Source organism: Polypterus senegalus, chromosome 1 (assembly GCF_016835505.1).
Source record: "Polypterus senegalus isolate Bchr_013 chromosome 1, ASM1683550v1, whole genome shotgun sequence".
Lineage (NCBI taxonomy): Eukaryota > Metazoa > Chordata > Cladistia > Polypteriformes > Polypteridae > Polypterus > Polypterus senegalus.
In genome coordinates, this window is record NC_053154.1 from 121,935,228 (window position 1) to 121,950,518 (window position 15,291).

Below are 15,291 nucleotides of genomic sequence, written 5' to 3' on the forward strand. Positions count from 1 at the left end.
CAAATGTTAATGTTTTCTAAAAATTATCTTAAACACAACAATTTGTCCTGATGCTGTTGTCAACATTAAAAATTTAAGAGCATATACAATATTGCTTTCTTCCTTTGAACATCAATTACATTAGCATATTCATAGTGTAACATTTTCTGAAGACTGACCACCTAAATAATCTGTTGACCTTAACAACGGTTTTCAATGTTTTGGCTGATATGTTGCTAGTTTATCATCTATTCCTGGCACTCGCTGCAGTACTAAATGTCTTGTACTGTGCCTAAGATTTTATTCTCACTTGTCTGTTGATTTTTCATGGCCTTAAGAAGCACTCTGAAGTTTTGTATGGCATTTGATTTTTGTAAGCCACCTGAGTGTCTGCTTAAATAAATAATAAACAAATAAACAAACAAACAAACAAATAAAAGTAACTGTACTGCATGAATTATACTTATTTTAATCCTGCCAAAAATGCATAGCTAAGAAACATTATCTTTAGGTTTGGGCATTGATTCATATTTTGGACTAACCAGCAGAAGAAAATATTTGCAAATCAGTCATTGCATATACTTATGCTAAGCACTTTTTAAATAAGACAAAATTCATAAAAACCTAGTTGAGATAAGACAGAAGCAAGATTCCATACTGTCTCTAGCAAGTGAACTGTGGAATTTGACAGATATCAAAGAGAAAACACTTTGGATGCATATGAATAATGTTCACTTCTTGGAAAGTGCATTTCAGTGTAAATAAGTGCAAAAGGTTACACATAAAAACAGAAAAATACAAGTTAATGCAGATAATATGTTGTCATTTTAAAAGAACGAAAAAGGTAAGCAACATTTTCAGCTATTTTGTGAAAACTGTAGATTTAATTGTGAAGTGTGCTGTACAGTAATAATAACAACATTAACAATACTACTACTACTTGAAGATGCTGGTAGCAAGTTCAATACAAGGCTGATTTGTTTTGGAAAAGATGGTCTAAAGAGTATTTGTCAATGTCAAAAATGGCTTGCACCAAGAAGAAATTTTGAACCAGGGGACGTTGTTCTAACTGTAGATGATGCTACAACCCGCAATTCCTGGGTAATGGGTCGAGTCATCAAGACAATAGAGTTTATGTGCAGACCAAAAACAGCACACTGGACAGACCTGGGAAAAAACTGTGCCTGCTTCAAGAAACAGCCAATGACATTTTTTAAAATGTTTGTTTGCAGTATTAATGCTAGTGATTTGAAACCAATAGATAATGTAAAAGTAAAGTAAGTTGGCTCATATTAAAGTAAAGTATAGTAATTGTCTCCGCGCCTACATAGCCAATTAGGGGACTGAAATGCAAGAGCCAATCTTAGAAAGTAATGCTTTTAGTTAAATTAAATTCATATTCGTGTTTGCTTAGTTATAGCCATAGACAATGGTATAAACTTTTACCCCCTGTAAGTTAATAAGAGATGGGACGTTTTTGTTATAGCTAAGATACAGTGTGTTAATTGAGTTATCATTATTATTATTTTTGATAATGATTTACAAGATCAGTGCACTGAACAATAGTTCACATACTTGAAGCACCAGAGGGTTCTGAGACTTGCTCACGGTTACTTCATGAGTCGGAGACAGGGAGCAGAGTGGATGCCTTGTGCCATACGGCTTGCTGAAATGCCGTATCACATGCATTTTTGATTACCTCTGTGCCACAAAACATGAAAGAATAAGGGAAGCCAGTTTTACTAGTGGTGTGTTAAGTATAAGCTACTTTAAAATGGAAAGGAACAACATCATGTCAGTCAGCAGGAACCATCATACACAATGATACATTATTCCAGTAGATTTGTTTCACCTAAATTGTGTAACACATACAAGTGAAAATTGGGTTTCAGAAGCCAAATTTAATCTGAACAGCAGTTTTCCTCAGACTTAAAACTTAACCTAAAACTTAAACCAGGTACACATTATGCGGTTGTGCAGAGATGAGCAAGCTGGTGTGTTAATTGGTCTACTCTGAAAAAGGAAAGGAAACAGTGATAAGCTGAGGACATTTTGGGGTGACTTTATCCAAGTTTTCAAAATCCTAGACAAAGTGAACATGTCAAATTCCTTTCAGCAAAAACACCTATGAAAGGTTGATACTATATTCACGATACAAACCAGGGGGTAATTCTTTACCAAGGGGTGGGAAGCAATCTGGAACAATCTGTCACTGTATGTGTGTGTGTGCACCACTTCTGGATAAGGTAATGGTAGAGTTGAGCTTTTAGCCCAACAAATCAGGAAGATAGACTGGAAGGCGATCTTTCACTTGTTGACATTTTTTGGTTATTTAGTTTGAAAAAATATGTACTGTATGTACCGTGCATTCAGAAAGCTCCTTATGCTAAAATCATTTTGATTAACATTTTATTCAACCATCACGCAACACTCAATACCTCAGAATGACAAAACGGAAACAGGACTTTAGGTATTTTTACAAGTTTATTAAAAATATAAAACTGAAATATCATATTGACACAAGTATTCAAACCCTTTGCTATGACACTTTACATTTAGCACAGGTGTATCCCAGTCTACTGATCATCATTGAGACCACTTGTGGTCAATTCAATTGGCTGGACGTGATTAGGAAAGGATCATACCAGTTAATATATGGCCCTACAGATGACAATGGGTATCAGAATAAAAACCAAACCATGAGATTGGAAAAATTGCCTGCAGAGTTTAGAGACAAGAAGATTGTGTTGAGGCACAGATCTGGAGAAGGCTGCAAAAAAATCCTGCAACATTAAAGATTCCCAAGAGCACAGTGGTATCCATAATTCTTAAATGGAAGAAGTTTTGAACAATCACAACTCTAGCTAGAGCTGGCAATCATGGGAAGGGGGGGGGGTAAGAAAGGTGATAAAGATTCCCAATGTCTCTCTGGCTGAGCTTTAGAAAACCTGCGTTTTGATGAGAGAAACTTCCAGAAGAACTATATTACAGGAACACTCCACCAATCTGGGCTTATTGAAAGAGTGGCAAGGAGGGTGGGCTGCCCAGTAAAAGACACAGAGAAGCTTGCTTAGAGTTTGTAAAAAAAAGCAACCTAAAGGAACTTCAGACTGTGAGAAATTAAATTCTTGGGCCCGATGAAGCCAAGATTAGCGTCATGTCTGGAGGAAACCACGCACTGCTCACCACTTGTGCAATACTATTCTAATAGTAAAACATGGTGGAAGCAGCATCATGCTGTGGGGTTGCTTTTTAGCAACAGGGATTTGTAAGCTAAACTGAGCAAATTAAAGATGATATGCTTAATGAAAACCTGCTCCCCAGCACTCTAAACCTCAGACTGGGCTGAAGGTTCATCTTCCAACAGGATAATGATCCTAAGCACAAAGCAAAGACAACACAGGAGTGGCTTAGAGACCATGCTGGGAATGTCATTGAGTGGCCCAGTCAGAGCTTAGTGTTTAACACAATGGAACATCTGTTGAAAGTCCTAAGAATACCTGTCCACTGATGGTCTCCATCCAACCTGGCAGAGCTTGAGAAAATCCCTAGATTTAGTGATGCAAAACTTTTTGTGTCATACCCAAAAGGCTACAGCCAGTAATCACTGCTAAAGGTGCTCAAACAAAGTAACAAGTAAAGGGTCTGAATACAATGAAAGATTTTTCATAAGATTTTTTACTGTTAATAAGTCATCAAAAATTTTTAAAATATTGGGGTATAAGAGTGTTGCTTCAATTAATGCATAATTACAGCAACTTCCGGTGGTCCCCAAGATATCCAGCAGGGCTGTGTAAAAACACTACATAGTCCATGAGGCCCTGCTGGAACTCGGGGCACGATCCTGCTGTCGGGAGAGCTCCTCCTGGCGGGCTGGGGGTGAGGGCCAGAGCACGAAGCCGGCAGTCCTCCACAATATATACTGTATGTATATACAGTGGTGTGAAAAACTATTTGCCCCCTTCCTGATTTCTTATTCTTTTGCATGTTTGTCACACAAAATGTTTCGGATCATCAAACACATTTAACCATTAGTCAAATATAACACAAGTAAACACAAAATGCAGTTTTTAAATGATGGTTTTTATAAATTTAGGGAGAAAAAAAATCCAAACCTACATGGCCCTGTGTGAAAAGTAATTGCCCCCTGAACCTAATAACTGGTTGGGCCACCCTTAGCAGCAATAACTGCAATCAAGCGTTTGCAATAACTTGCAATGAGTCTTTTACAGCTCTGGAGGAATTTTGGCCCACTCATCTTTGCAGAATTGTTGTAATTCAGCTTTATTTGAGGGTTTTCTAGCATGAACTGCCTTTTTAAGGTCATGCCATAGCATCTCAATTGGATTCAGGTCAGGACTTTGACTAGGCCACTCCAAAGTCTTCATTTTGTTTTTCTTCAGCCATTCAGAGGTGGATTTGCTGGTGTGTTTTGGGTCATTGTCCTGTTGCAGCACCCAAGATCACTTCAGCTTGAGTTGACGAACAGATGGCGGACATTCTCCTTCAGGATTTTTGGTAGACAGTAGAATTCATGGTTCCATCTATCACAGCAAGCCTTCCAGGTCCTGAAGCAGCAAAACAACCCCAGACCATCACACTACCACCACCATATTTTACTGTTGGTATGATGTTCTTTTCCTGAAATGCTGTGTTCCTTTTACGCCAGATGTAACGGGACATTTGCCTTCCAAAAAGTTCAACTTTTGTCTCATCAGTCCACAAGGTATTTTCCCAAAAGTCTTGGCAATCATTGAGATGTTTCTTAGCAAAATTGAGACGAGCCCTAATGTTCTTTTTGCTTAACAGTGGTTTGTGTCTTGGAAATCTGCCATGCAGGCTGTTTTGCCCAGTCTCTTTCTTATGGTGGAGTCGTGAACACTGACCTTAATTGAGGCAAGTGAGGCCTGCAGTTCTTTAGACGTTGTCCTGGGGTCTTTGTGACCTCTCGGATGAGTCGTCTCTGTGCTCTTGGGGTAATTTTGGTCGGCCGGCCACTCCTGGGAAGGTTCACCACTGTTCCATGTTTTTGCCATTTGTGGATAATGGCTCTCACTGTGGTTCACTGGAGTCCCAAAGCTTTAGAAATGGCTTTATAACCTTTACCAGACTGATAGATCTCAATTACTTCTGTTCTCATTTGTTCCTGAATTTCTTTGGATCTTGGCATGATGTCTAGCTTTTGAGGTGCTTTTGGTCTACTTCTCTGTGTCAGGCAGCTCCTATTTAAGTGATTTCTTGATTGAAACAGGTGTGGCAGTAATCAGGCCTGGGGGTGGCTACGGAAATTGAACTCAGGTGTGATACACCACAGTTAGGTTATTTTTAACAAGGGGCAATTACTTTTTCACACAGGGCCATGTAGGTTTGGATTTTTTCTCCCTAAATAATAAAACCATCATTTAAAAACTGCATTTTGTGTTTACTTGTGTTATATTTGACTAATGGTTAAATGTGTTTGATGATCAGAAACATTTTGTGTGACAAACATGCAAAAGAATAAGAAATCAGGAAGGGGCAAATAGTTTTTCACACCACTGTATATATATATAAATTGTATATATATAATATATATAGTATATATAGTGTATATACATATATAATATTTTAAATACCATTTTTAAGCAGACTTCAATGAAAAGTTACATTGATTCTGTCTAAAGCATATGCATGCATTTCTGCATTGAACAGTGCACAATACCCACCCTCTAATTTGACAGCGAACTCTTAGTTCTGCCCTTTATCAAACGCCGAGCATTAAAAGGAACAGATATTTTCATCTTATTACAGTCATTTCACAGTGTCTCTCTCTGGTTGTTCTTTCATCTTTTATGTCTTTACATCTCTCTGTACAAGTAATTGGGCTCTCTGTGTAGGTTTTATTCCGTTTCGATCTTTCAAGAACTTCTTGTTCTTTGAGAAGCTAGATCAGATTTGTTTTCGGCAGCTAAAGTACAAAGACTGAAACATAACGTGTAATCAAGAAATGTCATAACTCCTACTTTTTAAAGTTATTATTAAGCATTGATAGTCAGTGAAGCAATTACATTAAAGCAATTTAGCCATGAAAACCCAGATACCTGTCAGCTCTAACATGAGAACATAAACCTTTAGTATTTAAAATATTTGCGCTGAACAAGCAGACCAGTTGAACATTTGGTGTTTTCATAAGACAGCTGTTTGCATGTAAAGTTGTCACCATACAAAAAAACCCAATAAGACATAACAATTTAATAACTCGTGCCTCTCTACTTTTGATTAAAAGGCGACTCAATATGAAGGGGAAGCTTGAACTGTGTGATTCCTGATAAAGGGCTTTAGCCTGGTGAAAAATTTCATATCTACTGGGTTTAGTGAGAACCTTTTTTTTAATAAGTTCAGTCTGATCTTTGAATTGCTGGCTTTTCCCCTTACACAGTCACTGGTTGGGTACACTTTACAGTTTCCTCACAAATTCTTGGCTTTTCACTACATATGTACACTGGTTTTATTCAAAGCTCTGCTTTAGTCTAATCATCAGTTCTAAATTGTCTCATTTGGAATTGGTTGATGCCTGGCAGACCGTGCATGGATGGATGGATGGAATCTGACACTTTGAAAAGTGAGATCTTTTAAAGAAGATGCAATGACAAACTACAACGATGCAGGCAATTTTGACCAATGCAATGCAGCCTACTAAAATGCCAAAGATTTCAAAGCATATATGAAATATAATTAATATTTAAATATTAATTTGGATATTACAATCTGATTTGATTTCAAAGTCTCAACAATCTTATTTTTGTACTTGATATGTTCCACTTTTCTTTCTTTCTTTATTGTTCCCAGATATTAATCTCCTTGTTCTTGACTCCGACAAATCATATTCATTGAAAATTGTTACATCTATATATTATGCCATAAGTCTTTTTTTCCTCTTTTCCTATTGGTAATTTAACTTAACCCAGAATGATAGTTTTCCCTAAATATTTTCCAAGTAAAACATAGTCCAAATAACATACTACAGTATTTCTTTTTTGAGATGTTACTACTATTAAAATGCATTATATAACATTCTCAACTGAATTAATCCAATTCATGGTCAACTGGAGCTCTGGGCACAAGTCAAGAATTACATCTAGACAGGACGCTAGTCTATCATACGGACCTCTGACACACAGAACCAAATGGGGCCAATTTAGAGTCACCAAAAATATCATGTCTTATTTCCAGACCAATGCACATAGGATATATTTTACCTTTGTTAGGTAAAATTCACTGATAAGATAGATAAATATATCTAGATAAATATATACGAAGCAAAAAAAAATGTACAAGTATTTGTATCTTTGTTAAATGCTTGCAACAACTGACAATTTAATCTAGAATGCATTAGAAGGCATCAATATTGTTTTGCTCCATTGATATTATTGACTGACAACAGCAAAGTCATTGGATTGCATAGTTATAGCAGTAATGTATTAGAAAAAGCTAGCAAAATCTAAGCGCATGCTATTTGGTATTAATGTATCAGAAATGCACCGGTTGATGTTATCATTGGGAAGTATCAACTGATACAGGAGACATGGTGTTTTAACTGATTATGTTCTAATTGAATATAACTAGAGCGTTCTGTTAGGTTGGATTAATTATTAAGTTGGAAGTTTATAATTTAAATAATTAATTTTTTTGGAGACAAAACACAACAGATACAATAGGATTTTGCACACTTATGCATGTGGCCAATAATAATAATAATAATAATAATAATAATAATAATAATAATAATAATAATAATAATAATACATTGCAACCTAAATAAACTAGACAAGACTACCATTGGTAAAAGCTGACTGAATGTGCAAGAAATTCTTGAACTTACCTTCCTGATAACATCTCTTGTCTGAAATAGGAAGTCTGTCTGAAATTCAGAATTCTACATGTTCAACACATAGAAGGATATATGTATAACTGATACCATTTAAAGACAGCTTCATATTAAATAATATCAAATGCCCAACAGTATAGATAACCTGACAGTAGGTAAATGAGGTCGATGTGTACAAATGATTTGAACTGAGCTTAGGCTTGTGTCCTGCTTATGGCCAAAGTTCTTGGACCACATCTTCTGTCTAAGTGTCTAAGGCCCAGTCCACACTAGTACATTTTCATTTTAAAACGGTGATGTTTGTCTATGTTTTTGTCGCACTAATCTGGCCTTTTCAACTAACAAAAATAAATACTTTTAAAACAGTGACAAACTCTACAAACGGTGAAAACGCACAAACTCTATGGTGCTTATTACATGGCTCTTCCCTGATTGGATCCTACTTATCATAACGTCTAATTCCGTAACTGGTCACCCTTCATGGAAGAAGAACATATTCCAATATAGCTGCCATAGGAGACTTGCTTTCTATGGTGCTTGTTGTGTTTAATATCTGCTTGCATCTAAATTGCATTTTGTATGAGCTTTAGAAATTGTGATCAAGCGACTACTCATAGTGCACAATAGAGTTGCCAGTCATAAATATGCTCAAACTATGCATTACCATTTTCATTGCTACACCTATGAAAGACAATAAAATTAATAACAAGAGTATACCATTTATATAATTAGTTCTTGTTTCATTGTGATTTTTAATATGTTACCTTATTCAGTCACATTTGATTCATCCTTACAACAATCACAATAATTATGTGAATTACAGGATGTCTACTTAGACAATAATTGTTGGTAACAGGCTTCTGATTTTTAGAAAGATCTGTTCATAATATGCAATATATAGCCTGGGGTTTTGTTTGAAGAACTAACTATAATTGAATGTATTACTTTTGCACATGATTTTCACACACGTAATAGAAAAGGTAGATTTGGAAATCGGTATTAAAGATACTTTAATGTAGAAATCAAATTGAGAAATACAAAAGGCCAAGAGATGAAAACAGAGTAAGGGGTAAGGCAAAGTCTAAATTGAGGACCTAACCGAAATGTCAAAACACAGGAAGGAAAATGGAGAATGAGCAACTAAACCAAAACACACAGTGAGAATCAAAATCCGGTGTGCAAGGCAAAGGTCCTAACACTGAAGTTTTTGGGAAGCACCTTCTGGATTCACATCTGAATTTGTACCTGATCCATAGCAAGGATGCCTGGATGTGTGGTCACTATGTTATGCTGGCAGAACTTAATGACATAATATGTCAGTTGACTTCGGTATCATGTGTTGTGGCCACAGCTCAATGAAATGGGAACTGCAAAGGAACCCAAAAACAAAATGGTGCTAAGGTGATGTCATAAATGAAATGTAAAATATTTTTATATACAAAATTGTTCAATTAATATACAAAATGCCTACATGATGGTAAACAAGGTAAAATTTTATCAATTGGATTTTGACAATTAAAAATTATAAACAAACTTCTAGCTATTGGAAGTCTTTAAGTTCAAATAAAAAGTCCCTCTTCCAGCACCATCTCCCCAGATGATTTATGTGGCTATGTACCATTCGTTGTCTATTTAGTCAAGTGAGCGCTTAGCATTGCAGTAATATCACATTCCAAATAAGGCTTAAATTGTTCTTTGTGCTCTAAGAATTGTATTACATCCTTATGCACTTGAGAACTATTGTGAAACTCCAATTTTTAATTTTTTTATTTGGAAAAATAGACTTTTATTTGTTTGGTCTTACCCATGTGAACATTGTTTAAAGTACTACATTCTTCATTGCGGGCTACAAAATAACAACATGTAACAAAACAACTAACACTATGTATAAGAATAAATAATATAATACTGTATATGAGCACAGTGATGGACTATCATTAAAATCAACCATGAACTGAACACAAGTGGTAAAGATTAAGTGAAAAAAATTTAAGAGTCAACATAAGTAAGGGATACTTTCATAATGTGATCAAACAGAAGTAGACCTTCAACTTGTATCCGAATCTGACTGAGAAGGAGGCTCACAGATGGACTTGGATGTTCTGTAAGCAGCAGACATTTCCAAAGGGGCAGCAGGTATTTTAGCTTCTGAAAATCTTATGAATTGTTCTGTCATGAGTGATGGGTTAGGATGCTAATGAGAACTGGACAATTAACAAAAATTTGGTCAGATCAGTTTAAGGGTCTGGAATATGTGAAGTTTTGAAAAAGCTGGAGTCTGTAAATAATCTGGAATCAAAAATGTCTGAGGCCGACTTTGCAATACAAATCATGTTTATTGGCTCTGTCTAGACAAGCATGTTCTAGACTTTGAGGTGTACCCGTATTAAATAAGGAATTACAGACACGATAAGTTCTCCTATTTCTTATTTATTTCTTGTTTTGTGTTTATGTTTGTGCTTATTAACTAAATCGTTATTTACTCTAAAAATATTCACATAGAAATATTTGTATTATGGATGTATTTATAATAATTTTGTTCAATAGGATTATGAAGATATTTTAGAATCCTTTGAGAATGTAAAATATTATTCAGAAATGCCAACATGCTAATTCTTTAAGTGTATTTTACAGGATTCCTTTCTAGAGCTTGTGTCAAATCAACACCCCAGCTAAGAAGATCTATCCGTGCATCAGGGCTCTGTTACAGTATTTAAATAATGAAAATCTAATTTACCACTGTGTTAGTTATCATTACACTTTATAATGCATCCATCATACTAGGTATAAACTGTTTAACCTTTCTTTGCGCAGAGTGTCTATTTCTTCTTCAGCTCGCTTCAGTGCATCTAGGAGAGTTTCATTTTCGTTTTCAGAGAGACCATTTCTTTTGCTCAGTTCCTCATGCTTCCTTGTTTGTTCGGTAAGCTGTTCTTGTAATAATCTACACTTCTGTTGACAAGCCAGCCATGCTTCATCCTTTTCTCTCAGTTTCTTGCAGAACCTACATAGTATCATGAAAAAGGAAAGTCAGAATGCTTAGTATAAACGAAAGTCCATTATTACAACAGTACTTTAACGTTATCAGCTACTGTACAATTCAGTATGAATATACATAATTAACACAAAAAAGTGGATAAATATTTCCTTTGGTCTCATTTACAGAAACCCTGCTTGGAAACCGCAAAAGAAACTAAACTGAATCATATACACATACAGTAGAAACTAGGTATAATTAACATAATTTGACATACCTCAATAATTTCATTCCTTATCAATAAAAAATTCAACAAAGGCTTCACATTGATTTTTACTTTCATTTTACTACACTCAAAATTACAGCATGAGAGTTATTGTGCTGTTAAAAGTAACATAGTCTAAACTAAAAGGAAAACTTTGGCAGAGTATATAGAGGCTATGCTAAAAAGGATATTGAACATTAACATACTAAATGTCAAATATTCAAAGATATGACTGAAAAACAAACAGACTTATGGGATTTGATAGACATATTAACCAAGTTCCACTTGCCATTGCTAACAGCAATGGTGCAGCCCAAAATACAATTTATTAACGGAAGTGCAAGCTATATACAGTTTAATAATATTAACGATATGACACACTAACATCCTGTCAAGGCATGGTTCCAGCCTTCAACCCAGGCTACTGGGACAGGTTCTCCAAATTAAGCAGGTCTGATAATGAATAAACAGATGAATAATTTTAAATACACTCTATGGCTAAAAGTTTGTGGACACCTGACCATCACACATAGATGAACCCACCGCAGGACACACACAAACACACCCACACACCACAGGGCCAATTTAGAATCACCAGTCCACCTAGCCTGCATGTCTTTGGACTGTGGGAGGAAATGGGAGTGCCCGGAGGAAACCCACACAGACATGGGGAGAACATGCAAACTCCATGCAGGGAGGACCTGGGAAGCGAACCCGGGTCTCCTAACTGCGAGGCAGCAGTGCTACCACTGCGCCACCGTGCTGCCTCCTACATGATTCCTTTATCACAATAATAACACTTACAGTTGACAGGCACAGATATAGAAGATGAAAAATTTCACATACTGACTGATCCTATAACAGTGCCACATTTAAATTCACTTTTCAGTATGACCCATGCCAATGACAAGATTTGTCAATGGGGACTGCATGGCAATATGTTTGATTTTATGCCCTGTTAACAATGGGTGCTATTGAAACACCCGAACTCAATCATTTAGAATGGCGTCCACATACTTTTAGCTTTATAACGTATCTGAAAATATAAAACTCAGTAACTTGTTTTAAAAGGAAAGAAGCTGATGCTGGTATGAAGAAATCATGACTAGTCTGTATACTTTGCTGTCAGGTTAGTCGCCCAGTTAAGCCATTAAAAAATGAAAACAAAATTATTTTTTTTAAAGAATTTCGACAGTTGACATAAATCATTGACAAATTTATAGTTGAGCTAATTTTTTTTTGTAAAACACAAAAATGAAAGACTGAAATGAAATGTAAACATAATATACATATATGCACCAGTAAATGGATTTCAAAAATAATTTTATAAGTTGCTGTATATTGTATGTATAAGAAAAAAATGACATACCTGGATTCAGTTTCTTTTTGCTCAATTTCAGATTGCTTCAGTCTGGAAAGATACTGCTCTGTTTCTGTTGATTTTGCACTACAATTAAATACTGTATTAAAAATAGTTACAAATCATCAATAATTATTTGTAAATATAATTATCTTGGATCCATAGATCAATTTTCCAAACATGCTTTTCCTAAGCAGGGTCAAGGGGGAGATGAAGCCAAGCCCAGCAAGCATCAGGCACAAGGCAGAAACAATACCTGGACAGGGTGCCAGTCTGTTGCAGTATAATTATATTTAAGTGTAAAATTTTCAAAACATATGTGGATACAATATACTGCACATTTATAACTTGAAAACCTTGTATTTGTGCTGTGTAAACAGCATATTCCTGATAGTCTGCAGGCATTTTTGTTAATGGGCTTACTTCGCTATGTCACTTTGAAAGAAATCTTATTCAGAAAGTCAGTCATCTGGTCTTTTATAAGCAATAGTCATCACCACTGACATGCTGTCTTTTAAACACTGTAATTTCTTACCTGTCAAAAATAAATACAGGAGAAATTTCCTTGACAGTTATAGGTAAGTATAAATTGACAACTTTTAAAGAAAGACTGATAGATCTGTAACTGTCATTCTGTTGCAATAGTTTCATATTTATGTCTCCCAGGATACATATTTTCTACTTTCTTACACTGAAGTCTGGATTCCATTATGGAGTCACTTAATGTCATGTTTCCAGATTTTCTAAAATATTATTTTAAATAGTTTTGGCTATATGGCTACACTTTTTACTACTTAATGCTCACTCTGTATTTTTTATAATATATATATATAGTGGTGGATTGCCGGCATGTTACTCCGGCCCTCACCCCCAGGCCGCCAGGAGGAGCCCTCCCGACAGCATGATCATGCCCCGAGTTCCAGCAGGGCATCATGGACTTTGTAGTGTTTTTACAGAGCCCTGCTAGATACCTTGGGGGCAACCAGGCATCGCTGTAGGGGGGCTCACAGGCTCGCATGTGCCCTATAACCCGGGAGTATGTCATAGTCATGTGACGGGAAGAAACGACGTGCTCCCGGGGTGAAGAAAAGGACTGTTTGCCCTGACCCAGAAGGAATAAGGAATTGTGGACTGATTGGACAGGAACACCTCCGGGTCAGGGTGTATAAAAGGATTGTGGGAAGGCCCAGACAGGGAGCTGAGTTGGGAGGTAGGAGGGCGAAGTCTCTGGGCGAGGAGGAAAGAGTATTGTGTAGTGTATTGGTGATTTATGAGTGTGGAGTGGAGAGTGCTTGGTGCACTTTATTATAATAATAAAAATAATAATTATTATACTTTCACCTGGTGTTCAGAGTGGTACCTGAGGGTGTTAGAGGTGGCCCACGCCTCAATAGCCTACAATATATATATATATATATATATATATATATCTCCAATTATACATATACCAGTAACAACGTACTGCACGATAACGTGCAGTGAATACACTTGACTTGAGCATTCCTAGTTTTCAGACTCTTTCTCTGCTTAGCATTCGTATGTGAATTTCCCCTTTGGATTAATAAAGTATCTATCTATCTATCTATCTATCTATCTATCTATCTATCTATCTATCTATCTATCTATCTATCTATCTATCTATCTATCTGTTCGTTTGCTCAGAAGTTGATGGGCTTGCTGCTTCCTGAGCAGCTCTTCTTTTCTCCACCCTAGCGACCCGCTGCTTCTCTTCTTTCACCGGCATCTTTTCGCGTTAAAACTCATTAATTTAGTTTTTGTGTTGCAATTACTTAGTACGTTTTCTTTAATTTTTCACTTAAGCTGGCACTTAAGTCTTCAGTCTACCTCAAGAATGATTAGCGAAGGTGGTAGGGAATGAGAACGGCGCCCATATGCATGCGTCGCACGGCCACCCTGCTGCACGGTGCATTCATTTTCCAAAGAATTAAATCCTACAGAGAATTTTTAATATTTTGTTTTAAAAGTAACATATTAGGTAATTGACCACCTTTCAGTTGATTACCTTGTAGGCCTGTAGGCCAGTGCGTGGTTGAACTAAGATAACAGGTGCTAATGATCAGTGACAGAATGAGTTGATTGAACCAAACTGATTAGCTGAAACAGAAAGAGGTGTGGGAGGAATCAAACTGGACAAAGGACAATTAAACTAAAAGATGACAGTGTGGAAGATGTGAATGTTAAATTTTCCCATCATCAGTACTAAACTATTTCAAGAAAAAGCACAGCAACAATACACTAGCTGTCATCCTGCAATAAGCAAAGTCTCTCCCAAGCAGAAATTTCACTGCATACACAAATTTTAAAATGTGCTGATTAAGCTGTTTTGAAGAAGCACATGGGCACAGTGAAGGTTGAGGATTTGAAATTCAGTGGTTGGCCATGGAAACTGAGAGCATTCAGATAAAAGATATCTCAAACTGACGTTCCTTAAGGATCAGAAGAAGTCCAGCATTACCATCCTTTCTGATCCCACAGGAAGCACAAGATCTCGAATACATGCTTCTACAGTCTGCAGAAGTCTTGCCAGAAGTGATCTTGATGGAAGAGTTGCTACTCAAAAAGCTGTTCCTTCGAAGTGGAAACCAGCCAAGAGACTCGGGTGTTCACAAAAGGACAAGGGCTGGGATGCTGAACAATGGCAGTAAGTGGTCTGGACTAATGAGTCAAAAGTAGAAATGTTTGGCTAATACAGGAGACAGTTTGTCTGTGGAAGAGCAGAAGATATATATATATATATATATATATATATATATATATATATATATATATATATACTGTATATATAAAGTTACCAAAGTTAACATTGAAGTGTGGCAGAGGTT

General features: G+C 36.3%; 1 protein-coding gene across 3 annotated transcripts in view; it reads right to left on the bottom strand.

Annotated features, from left to right (window-relative positions):
• Positions 1-15,291, bottom strand: part of lekr1 (leucine, glutamate and lysine rich 1) — a 128,335-nt gene that overhangs the window by 23,534 nt on the left and 89,510 nt on the right. For all 3 annotated transcript variants that reach the window (XM_039757238.1, XM_039757222.1, XM_039757229.1), the window contains exons 8-9: positions 12,458-12,535; positions 10,647-10,850 (exon numbers count right to left, since the gene is read on the bottom strand). In XM_039757238.1, coding sequence (XP_039613172.1) covers positions 10,647-10,850; positions 12,458-12,535 — 282 coding nt within the window. The remainder of the gene's footprint in view (positions 1-10,646; positions 10,851-12,457; positions 12,536-15,291) is intronic.